General features: G+C 48.2%; 1 protein-coding gene across 1 annotated transcript; it reads right to left on the reverse strand.

Annotated features, from left to right (window-relative positions):
• Positions 1-628: 628 nt before the first annotated feature.
• C5H1orf174 (chromosome 5 C1orf174 homolog) lies at positions 629-10740 on the reverse strand. Its single transcript, XM_038747492.1, has 4 exons — positions 10579-10740; positions 2693-2806; positions 1629-2105; positions 629-788 (listed from the first exon to the last, which is right to left on the reverse strand). Exons 1-4 carry the CDS (start codon positions 10591-10593, stop codon positions 669-671), a joined length of 726 nt encoding a protein of 241 aa, XP_038603420.1. The 5' UTR covers positions 10594-10740; the 3' UTR covers positions 629-668.
• Positions 10741-11621: the final 881 nt, after the last annotated feature.

Genomic DNA, 11621 nt, shown 5'->3' on the forward strand with positions numbered 1-11621 from the left:
GCTATGACTGATCCAGTCATAAATGACCCAAAATAAAACTCTCTCTTCAAAGGGCAGTAAAGAGTTCCACAGCGCTAGAGTCGTCACGGTTGTAAATGAAAAATACTCCTGTCTTTTGTCTACATCACAAAACCAAAATGAACATGACATCAGCCCGAGAGTATGAGAAGCCTTCAATACTTCTCCGCCACAAATCGAGATTCAGTGAGCTTTCCCAAAACACTCCTTTCACCGTGCTCCGTGGTTACAGACTATCGCTGGGGCATCAGGGAATGGTCTTCCCACAACACACATCTCTCTGGACACAACAATCTGTGGTGTTGGAGAAAGTCGTACACACGTGTGTGCAGTTGGGCAACCTGTATGTGTACCATAAAGCGAGTTTTCCTCCGTGCAGGGTTCGCCAGGAAAGTTATCCCCCCATCCCACGAGAACTGACTTTCATTTCTTCAATGCTGGGCTTAGGAAAAGTGTTGTATTGCATCCCCAGAGCTAGATTCTTTAGGTTAGTCCGGAAACCACCGTGAAGATTAAGCTCTCACAGAAACATATCTGAATGTGAATGCAGTTGGGGATCATTTTTCATATTCTACCTTTAACCGAACGTATAAATAAGAGGGAGATTTGATTTTGTTACTTTAGATGTATTGGCATTTTCCCCTCTGCGTTTATAATACATCACTGTAGTCGTCGTCGTCGTTGTCATCGTCGTCCTTGGCCCGGAAGTGCATTTTTCTAAATTCTCGCCGGCTCATCAAAGTGTAAGGCGCAGAAACTGGTGGAAGGTCCTTAAAAATGATAATAGTGACAGCTGCTAAGTATTGTTACTTTCAAATACCAGGAAAAAAAAAAAAAATCATTGTTTCTTAGTTTTGCAGACTGGAACTCTTATGGTGAATAAATCAAAAAGAGTAGGTCTCCCTTATTAGCCTCTGTAAAGGAACGGTAATAATAACTGTGGTGTTTGTTAAAGGCTTGCTACGTCCCAAGTGGTATATTAAGCTCTGGAGTAGATACAATTTAAGTAGAAGGGAGAACAGGTGAGGTAACAGGCGCAGAGAAGTTAAGTGACTAGCCCAAGGTCACACAGCAGAGCCAGGATTAGAACCTAGGTCCCCTGACTGCCAGGACCGTGCTCTTTCTACTAGGTTTTGCTGCTTCCCCAAGATCTCACAGGCAGGCTACGGAGGACCAGAGAATTTGTTTGCCAACACTTCTCCATCCAACAGAGTGACTCGGGCTTAAATGGTTTTTTTTTTAACCTGGAATTTCCTTAGCTCTTATTTCAAGGTGCTCTCTATGAGTTCTCATTTTATCCTCGCAGCTGCTCAGTGAGGTGAAAAGCAGATTTTCTCCATCTTTCGGAGGAGGAAGAAGAGGCCCAGAGAGGCCCAGGTGACTTGTCCATTGCCCCGTGTTTGGGGAATCTATGATGAGTCAGCCGGAAGAAAATACAACAGGCTGAAGAAAAAGAATCAGTAGGGAAACACTGGAGATGGGGAACGGCTGGATTTTAAAGTTTCGGCCACCTCTGCTGGAGCCCTTTTGGTTTAGGGAGCTCAGCAAAGCCAACCTACGTTCACGAGGAAGAGAGGGAGGGAGAGAATCCGACCGCCGCTCGGACGTACCTGCATGAGTTCGACGTTCCCAAAAAATTGACCCACAGGCATGGGCTGGTTAATGTCGTCGTCCAAAAAGACGCTACCGTCCATTTGCAGCGGGGTCTTCTGGAGACCCGCCGCCTCCAGCCCCGGTTTCCCCAGCGACCCGGTACTGCCGTCGCCCACCTCGCCAGGGCCGTGGGGGCCGCCCTCGCTTTCTTCTCTGGCTAAAGGACAGTTCGATTCGGGGTGGCTGGTGGAGAGGCCGGCCTCATCCTGCCCGGATGGCTCGTCCGTCGTCAGGCCAACTCCGGCTGTGCCCGGGAGCACCGCCCCGCCAGTCAGCTCCCCAGGACGTTCACCTTCCTCGGGGGCTTCAGCCGGCGTTTGGGGCAAAGCAGCGTTTTTGGCTTGCAGTTCTTGTAATTCCGATTTCAGTCCGCGCTTTCTCCCACGTTTTAGCGCTTTGGGGAGATGTCTGTTGGCTGCTTTGCGGGTTGAAGCCTGTCCGGGAAGGAGAAGAATCCCAGTCGAGACCCGATAGGTCGCAGGAGATGAAACTGAGGAGAACAGACTATTTTCTAGAGTAGAATAACGCTTCGAGAGAAGAAAGGTCGCAAACTGGTGGTGCTAAACGCGTACACTCATCCAGGAAGAGAGGGGTAAAATAAAGACTAGGAAAAAAAGCCACCTGGGTATCCCATTCCCGCTGGTCCTATCTGCTACTCCCAAATAGGAGTGGCGGAACAAAAACGTATCAGATTCCGGCGGATTTCGGGAGGAACCCGGTTTAACGGGCTGCCCGAGAAGCGGAATGTGACGGGCTCCTTCGGGGATGGAAGCCGAGGTGCTGCGCTCCTTACTCGGGCGAATGTTCGCCGCCAAACTCGGACAGATCGATAGCAAGAAGTGCCAGCTGGAGAAAGGGCCGCTTCCGTATCATTAAACCTCCCTCTCAAACAATTGCTACCTCGCCGCATAGAGAGGGCAACATTTCTGTTAAAACAGCCCTCCTCGGAGAAGTTCCTATTAAAATGGAGCTAAAGGAAATGAGCTCTTTGAACTCTTCAGAGATTGTGGGCATCTCTTACCAGGCACAATGTCTTTGTGGGCCTGCAAAGCTGGGCTTCTTTAGCTGTGGAAGATCGGGTTGCGGGGTAGTTTCTGCTTTTTTGGAGGGCAGAGGGTGGCACCCCATCTTCAAGCTAAAGAGAGATACGCTTCGGTTAGAGTGATGACAGGGAAAGAACAGCCCAAGGGGCAAAAAAGGGGAGCCAGGCCAAGGAACTTACCTAAAACGAAAGAAAAAACAACAAAGATGGTTAGAGAGGGAACTCTCTCGTGTACAGTGCTCTGCACACAGTAAGCGCTCAATAAATACGATTGACCAAATTAAGCGGGGCACGCAGCTTTGAAAGTTACACGTAGTTGAGCTTGTTCGCTTGAAAAGTAGCTCAAGTAAGGTATTTACATGAGGATAAGCAACGCTCTTCACCAAGAATATTCCTGGTGCATTTGGGAGCTTCGAATCATTTTGGAGCCAGCCACATATGACCGCACGGCATCCAGATGTGTAAAAAGGTGATTCAAAAATCTGTATCCCAAGCACATAAAGCGTGCACACCAGGTGCTGGATTTCTCCTCGAACAATTATAGAAGCGAAAGCCTATTAATATGCAGGAACATGGAAAAACCAAGAGGTGGTCATTATTCTATCTTCCAAAAGATCCACAAGAGAATGTACTAAGATCCAGGGAGAAGTACTTTTTATTGTTTTTTTGGAGTCAGTTGTCACCTTCAAGGGCCACCTTTTAAGTAAGGGAGCACTACATTCATTCATTCAATCGTTTTTATTGAGTGCTTACTGTGTGCAGAGCACTGTACTAAGCGCTTGGGAAGTACAAGTCGGCAGCATATAGAAGCAAAAGCCTACTAATATACATCCTCCATACTCCATGAATATACATCTCCATCCTCCCCATCTTACCTCCTTCCCTTCCCCACAGCACCTATGTATATATGTATACATATTTTACATATATACATATATGTATGTTTGTACATATTTATTACTCTATTTATTTATTTTATTTGTGCATATCTATTCTATTTATTTTATTTTGTTAGTATGTTTGGTTTTGTTCTCTGTCTCCCACTTTTAGACTGTGAGCCCACTGTTGGATAGGGACGGTCTCTATATGTTGCCAACTTGTACTTCCCAAGCGCTTAGTACAGTGCTCTGCACACAGTAAGCGCTCAGTAAATACGATTGATTGATTGATTGATTGATTGACATAGAGATGGTCCCTACCCAGCAATGGGTTCACAGCCTAGAAGGGACTACATATTTCATTCTTCAGATACCAAGAGGCTTTCTTGGGCAAAAAACAAAATCACCCCTCTTAAAAACCACGGGAAGCCGAGTTTAACACACATGTTAAAAGAAAAGGACTCAAAAGATGCAGATGGAAGGTATTTCCAAGAACAGCTCTAAATGGAAATCAAAAGTCTGGCTAAATCAATCAATCAATCATATTTATTGAGCGCTTACTATGTGCAGAGCACTGTACTAAGCGCTTGGGAAGTACAAATTGGCAACATATAGAGACAGTCCCTACCCAACATTGGGCTCACAGTCTAAATGAGTGCAAGAGAGAGGAGGAAACCTACAACTTGGAATAAACACTGAAATGAGGGAGGACATTAAGAGAGGAGGAAACCTACGACTTGGAATCCGAAATGAGGGAGGACATTAATAAGGAAACAATGCGAAACCATCTAGAGACTTTAAAAAGTCTCAAGTTTCGTCCCGGTGAAACGAGAAACGTTTAGGAAGTCTAGAGCACATACCAGGCATCCGGGTCATCCACCACCCAAGGGGGTCAGCCGCAGCAAGAAGACACAAAAGGAGAGAGAGCACTCAGAAACACGGACAGGAAAGGTAAAGCGGCAGCGAGCACTGAAAATCGGGTTCAGGGTCTTTCCGACTATCCGCCGCAAAGGGAACAAACAGGATGCCCTCCTGCAGCCGGAGCTGGGCTTGGAACCTTGAAATTGGGACAAGATTTCAGATTTTCTGAGGTGCCGGCATCCTAGGAACCCACAAAAAATGCCATTATTGGGTCAGTCAGTGGCCCAGCAGCCTAACAGCCAAACTAGCTCTCTTCCAAGCCCTACTGAGAGCTCACCTCCTCCTCCTCCTCATCAATCGTATTTATTGAGCGCTTACTATGTGCACAGACTGTACTAAGCGCTTGGAAAGTACAAATTGGCAACGTATAGAGACAGTCCCTACCCAACAGTGGGCTCACAGTCTAAAAGGCCTCCAGGAGGCCTTCCCGGACTGAGCCCCCTCCTTACCCTCTCCTCCTCCCCATCACCCCCACTCCCTCCCTCTGCCCTTCCCCTCAGCACTTTGGTATATTTGTACATATTGATTACTCTATTTTATTAATGATAATAATAATAATAACGATGGCATTTATTAAGCGCTTACTATGTGCAAAGCACCGTTCTAAGCGCTGGGGAGGTTACAAGGTGATCAGGTTGTCCCATGGGGGGCTCACAGTCTTAACCCCCGTTTTCCAGATGAGGTGACTGAGGCACGGAGAAGCTAAGTGACTTGCCCGAAGTCACACAGCTGAGACAAGCAGCGTGGCTCAGTGGAAAGAGCCCGGGCTTTGGAGTCAGAGGTCACGGGTTCAAATCCCGGCTCCGTCAACTGTCAGCTGGGTGGCTTTGGGCAAGTCACTTAACTTCTCTGGGCCTCAGTTCCCTCATCTGTAAAACGGGGATGAAGACTGTGAGCCCCCCGTGGGACAACTCCTGATCACCTTGTAACCCCCTAGCGCTTAGAACAGTGCTTTGCACATAGTAAGCGCTTAATAAATGCTATTATTATAATTGGCTGAGCCAACATTCGAACCCATGACCTCTGACCCCAAAGGCCAGGCTTTTTCCACTGAGCCACGCTGCTTCTCTCGATAATTTTATATTATCAAAATATAATTCTATTTATTTTGATGGTAGGGACACCGGTCCACTTGTTCTGTTTTCTTGTCCGTCTCGCCCTTCTAGACTGTGAGCCCGTTGTTGGGTTAGGGTCCGTCTCTATCTGTTGCCGAATTGTACTTTCCAAGTGCTTAGTACAGTGCTCTTCACACAGTAAGCACTCGATAAATAGAACCAGCGGGGCTCAGTGGAAAGAGGCGGGGCTTTGGAGTCAGAGGTCATGGGTTCAAATCCTGGCTCCGCCAATTGTTAGCTGTGTCACTTCACTTCTCTGTGCCTCAGTCACCTCATCTGTAAAATGGGGATTAAGACTGTGACCCTGTGGGACAACCTGATCACCTTGTAACCTCCCCAGTGCTTAGAACAGTGCTTTGCACATAGTAAGCGCTTAATAAATGCTATTATTAAATAAATACAATTGAATGGATGACTGAATGAATAACAGCCTGTCAAAGTGGGCAGAGCACTGTAGTAAGTGCGCTTGAAAAGTACAATAAAGTGAGACAGTCCCTGCCCACAACGGGCAGATGGTTGAAGTGACTTGCCCAGGGTCACCCGGCGGATAAGCGGTGGAGCCGATATCAGAACCCATGACCTTCTGTCCCCAGGCCCGTGCTCTATTCATTGCACCATGCTACTGCTATATTGTACTCTCCCGTGAGTTTAGTACGGTGCTCTGCGTACAGTAAGTGCTCAATAAATATTCATTCATTCATTCAATCGTATTTATTGAGCGCTTACTGTGTGCAGAGCACTGGACTAAGCGCTTGGGAAGTCCAAGTTGGCAACATCTAGAGACGGTCCCTACCCAACAGCGGGCTCACAGTCTAGAAGGGGGAGACAGAGAACAAAACAAAACATATTAACAAAATAAAATAAATAGAATATGTACAAATAAAATAGAGTAATAAATACATACATTTATTTGTATTCAGTTGTAATAAATACAGCTGACTAAATCAGTCATTGGAAAGGGAGGGAAAAGAATCCAAAGGAAAAAGGCCGAACGTGACGAGGTGTGTTTGGTGGACAGCGAGAGTTGGGGGGTGAGAGGGGGCGTTAAAAAGAAAAAACAAACCTGAGGCCAGAGAGGAAAGGGGAGAGAACTGGAAGGGAAATGTGCCCTGTGACGTTAGGGAGGGAAGGGGCAGAATGAAGTAACAAATATCATAATTATTATTATTATTATTAAGTGCTTACTAAGTGCTGGAGTAGATATAAGGTAATCAGGTTGTCCCACTTGGGGCTCTCAGTCGTAATCCTCATTTTACAGATGAGGTAACTGAGGTACAGAGAAGTTAATCAATCAATCAAATCAATTGTGTCTATAGAGCGCTTACTGTGTGCAGAGCAATGTACTAAGCGCTTGGGAAGTACAAGTTGGCAACATATAGAGACAGTCCCTACCCAACAGTGGGCTCACAGTCTAGAAGGGGGAGACAGGGAACAAAACCAAACATGCTAACAGAATAAAATAAATAGAATAGATATGTACAAGTAAAATAAATAGAGTAATAAATATGTACAAACATATATACGTATATACAGGTGCTGTGGGGAAGGGAAGGAGGTAAGACGGGGGGATGGTGAGGGGGCTCAGTCTGGGAAGGCCTCCTGGAGGAGGTGAGCCCTCAGTAGGGCCTTGAAGGGAGGAAGAGAGCTAGCTTGGCGGATGGGCAGAGGGAGGCCATTCCAGGCCAGGGGGTTAAGTGGCTGCCCAAGGCCACACAGCCGACAAGTGGCGGAGGCAGGATTAGAACCCATGTCCTCTGACTCCCAAGCCCGGGCTCTTTCCGTTAAGCGACGGGGGTGTGGGGCGGCAGAGTGAAATTAGGCGGCAAGAGCGGGTGGGCAGGTTAGAGAAGCAGCGTGGCTCAGCGGAAAGAGCCCGGGCTTTGGAGTCAGAGGTCGTCGGTTCGAATCCCGGCTCCGCCACAAGTCTGCTGTGTGACCTTGGGCAAGTCACTTCACTTCTCCGAGCCTCAGTTCCCTCATCTGGAAAAATGGGGATGAAGACTGTGAGCCCCCCATGGGACAACTACTTGATCACATTGTATCCCCCCCCCAGCGCTTAGAACAGTGCTTTGCACATAGTAAGCACTTAACAAATGCCATTATTATTATTATTATTATTATTATTAAGGGAACTGAGTGGGGCCAGAGAGAGACTCACTCCCCCCCTTCAAAGCCCTACTGAAAGCTCACCTCCTCCAGGAGGCCTTCCTGGACTAAGCTCCCCCTTGTCCTCCGCTCCACCTCCCCTCCTCCCCCACTCGCTCCCTCCTCTGCTCTTACCTCCCCACCCCCCCGGCCCCACAACACTTGTGTGTATAATAATAATGACGGTATTTATTAAGCGCTTACTATGTGCCAAGCACTGTTCTAAGCGCTGGGGAAGATACAAGGTAATCAGGTTGTCCCACACGGGGCTCACAGTCTTCTAGAACGCCCCCCCCCCCCCCCACAAGACTGTGAGCCCATTGTTGGGTAGGGACCGTCTCTCTATGTTGCCAACTTGGACTTCCCAAGCGCTTAGTACAGTGCTCTGCACACAGTAAGCGCTCAATAAATACGATTGATTGATTGATTAATCCCCAATTTACAGATGAGGGAACTGAGGCCCAGAGAAGTGACTTGCCCAGTATGTAATACCACATTCATAATTTTCTTTATTTTATGTGTATATATCTATAATTCTATGTATTTACATTGATGCCTCTTTACTTGTTCTGATTTCTGTCTCCCCCCTTCTAGACTGGGAGCGTTGTGGGCAGGGATTGTCTCTCTTGCTGAATTGTAATAATAATAATTCATTCAATCGTTCAGTCGTATTTATTGAGCGCTTACTGTGTGCAGAGCACTGTACTAAGTGCTTAGGAAGCAACAGTAATAATAATAATAGTATTTGTTAAGCGCTTACTACTTGCCAAGCACTGTTCTAAGCGCTGGGGGAGATACATTTGTACTTTCCAAGCGCTTACTACAGTGTTCTGCGCTCAGTAAGTGCTCAAGAAAGGCAGTTGAATGAATGACTCCCTCCTGAGGAGACAATGGCCACGTCCCTTCCATACACACCCACATGGATGCGTGGCTTAATGGAAAGAGAAGTGAAGTGACTTGGCCAAGGTCACACAGCTGACAACTTTTAGACTGTGAGCCCGCTGTTGGGTAGGGACCGCCTCTATATGTTGCCAGCTTGTACTTCCCAAGCGCTTAGTCCAGTGCTCTGCACACAGTAAGCGCTCAATAAATACGATTGATTGATTGAACTTCTAGAGTGTGAGCCCACTGTTGGGTAGGGACTGTCTTTATATGTTGCCAACTTGTACTTCCCAAGCGCTTAGTCCAGTGCTCTGCACACAGTAAGCGCTCAATAAAGACGATTGAGCCTACTGTTGGGTAGGGACCGTCTCTATATGTTGCCAGCTTGTACTTCCCAAGCGCTTAGTACAGTGCTCTGCACACAGCACTCAATAAAGACGATTGATTGAATTTCTAGACTGTGAGCCCACTGTTGGGTAGGGACCGTCTCTATATGTTGCCAGCTTGTACTTCCCAAGCGCTTAGTCCAGTGCTCTGCACACAGTAAGCGCTCAATAAATACGATTGATTGATTGAACTTCTAGACTGTGAGCCCACTGTTGGGTAGGGACCGCCTCTATATGTTGCCAGCTTGTACCTCCCAAGCGCTTAGTACAGTGCTCTGCACACAGTAAGCACTCAATAAATACGATTGATTGATTGAACTTCTAGACTGTGAGCCCACTGCTGGGTTGGGACCGCCTCTATATGTTGCCAGCTTGTACTTCCCAAGCGCTTAGTCCAGTGCTCTGCACACAGTAAGCGCTCAATAAATACGATTGATTGATTGAACTTCTAGACCGTGAGCCCACTGTTGGGTAGGGACCGCCTCTCTATGTTGCCAACTTGGACTTCCCAAGCACTTAGTCCAGTGCTCTGCACACAGTAAGCGCTCAATAAATACGATTGATTGATTGAACTTCTAGACTGTGAGCCCACTGTTGGGTTGGGACCGCCTCTCTATGTTGCCAACTTGGACTTCCCAAGCGCTTAGTCCAGTGCTCTGCACACAGTAAGCGCTCAATAAATACGATCGATTGATTGATTGATTGAAGAGGGCAGGGCCGGGATTCGGCCCCATGACCTCTGACTCCAAAGCTCGGGCTCTTCCCCCTGAGCCACGCTGCTTCCCAAACAAACACTCACTCAGTCGTATTTACTGAGCGCTCACTGTGGGCAGGGCACTGGACTAAGCGCTTGGGAAGTACAAATGCCACCATTATTACATATAGACAGCGAAGCATTGTGGCTCAGTGGAAAGAGCCCGGGCTTTGGAGTCAAAAGTCATGGGTTCGAATCCCGGCTCCACCACATAATAATAACAATAATTGGCATTTATTAGGCGCTTACTATGTGCAAAGCACTGTTCTAAGCGCTGGGGAGGCTACAGGGTGATCGTGTTGTCCCACGTGGGGCTCACAGTCTTCATCCCCATTTTCCAGATGAGGGAACTGAGGCCCAGAGAAGTGAAGTGGCTCGCCCAAGATCACACAGCAGACAGGTGGCGGAGTTGGGATTCGAACCCATGACCTCTGACTCCAAAGCCCGGGCTCTTGCCACTGAGCCACGCTGCTTCTCTGTTTATATGTCTGCTGTGTGGCCTTGGGCAAGCCACTTCACTTCTCCGAGCCTCAGTTCCCTCCTCTGTAAAATGGGGATGAAGACTGTGAGCCCCAAGTGGGACAACTTGATCACCTTGTATCCCCCCCAAGGTTAGAACAGTGCTCTGCACATAGTAAGCGCTTAACAAATGCCATCATTATTATTATTACTATTATAATATATCTATCTGTGTAGACAGATGGATCTGCACAGCCCTAACTCCTGCTCGTGTCCCCCACGCCTCGTCCGCCCTGGGTTGGTTCCCGCTGCCCACAGGCCTCACCTGCCGCCTACTCATGAGGAAAAAGCCGAAGCCGAGCCTGCCGCCTGCCTTCGGCCCGCTCCACACCCTCGGCTCCCTTCGGCTCCCTTTCGGCTCTCCTCGGCTCCCTTCGGCTCCCTTTCGTCTCTCCTCGGCTCCCTTCGGCTCCTCTTCGACTCTCCTCGGCTCCCTTTCGTCTCCTCTCGGCTCCCTTCGGCTCCCCTTCGCCTCTCCTCGGCTCCCTTCGCCTCTCCTCGGCTCCTCTTCGGCTCTCTTCGGCTCCCCTCGCCTCACCCCGCCTCTCCCTGCCCCGCCCCCGTAACCGTGGAAACCCGCCCGCCGATTGTGACGCCACCGCAAGGCTCCGCCTATCAGAGGGCGGGGTTTCCCAGACACGTGACCCGACCCGAGCGTCTTTTAACGGGCAGCCGCGCGAGGGGCAAGGAAAAAAAAAGCCGTTTGTACGCATGCGCGGGTGCCGCCGTCTCGACGCCTCTTTGGGCGCCATGTTTGAAAAATCCGTCAATCAATCGTATTTAATCATCATCAATCGTATTTATTGAGCGCTTACTGTGTGCAGAGCACTGGACTAAGCGCTTGGGAAGTACAAGTTGGCAACACATAGAGACAGCCCCTACCCAACAGTGGGTATTTAATAATAATAATAATAATAATAAAAATAATAATAATAATGAATTTTCTTAGTATGTTTGGTTTTGTTCTCTGTCTCCCCCTTTTAGACTGTGAGCCCGTTGTTGGGTAGGGACCGTCTCTATATGTTGCCAGCTTGTACTTCCCAATCGCTTAGTACAGTGCTCTGCACACAGTAAGCGCTCAATAAATACGATTGATTGATAGCATTTATTAAGTGCTCACTATGTGCAAAGCACTGTTCTAAGCGCTAAGGAGGTGACAAGGTGATGAGGTGGTCCCACGGGGGGCTCACAGTCTTAATCCCCATTTTACAGATGAGGGAACCGAGGCCCAGAGAAGTGAAGTGACTTGCCCAAAGTCACACAGCTGACAAGTGGCGGAGCCGGGATTTGAACCCATGACCTCTGACT

This window comes from Tachyglossus aculeatus, chromosome 5, assembly GCF_015852505.1.
Source record: "Tachyglossus aculeatus isolate mTacAcu1 chromosome 5, mTacAcu1.pri, whole genome shotgun sequence".
Taxonomy (NCBI): Eukaryota; Metazoa; Chordata; class Mammalia; order Monotremata; family Tachyglossidae; genus Tachyglossus; species Tachyglossus aculeatus.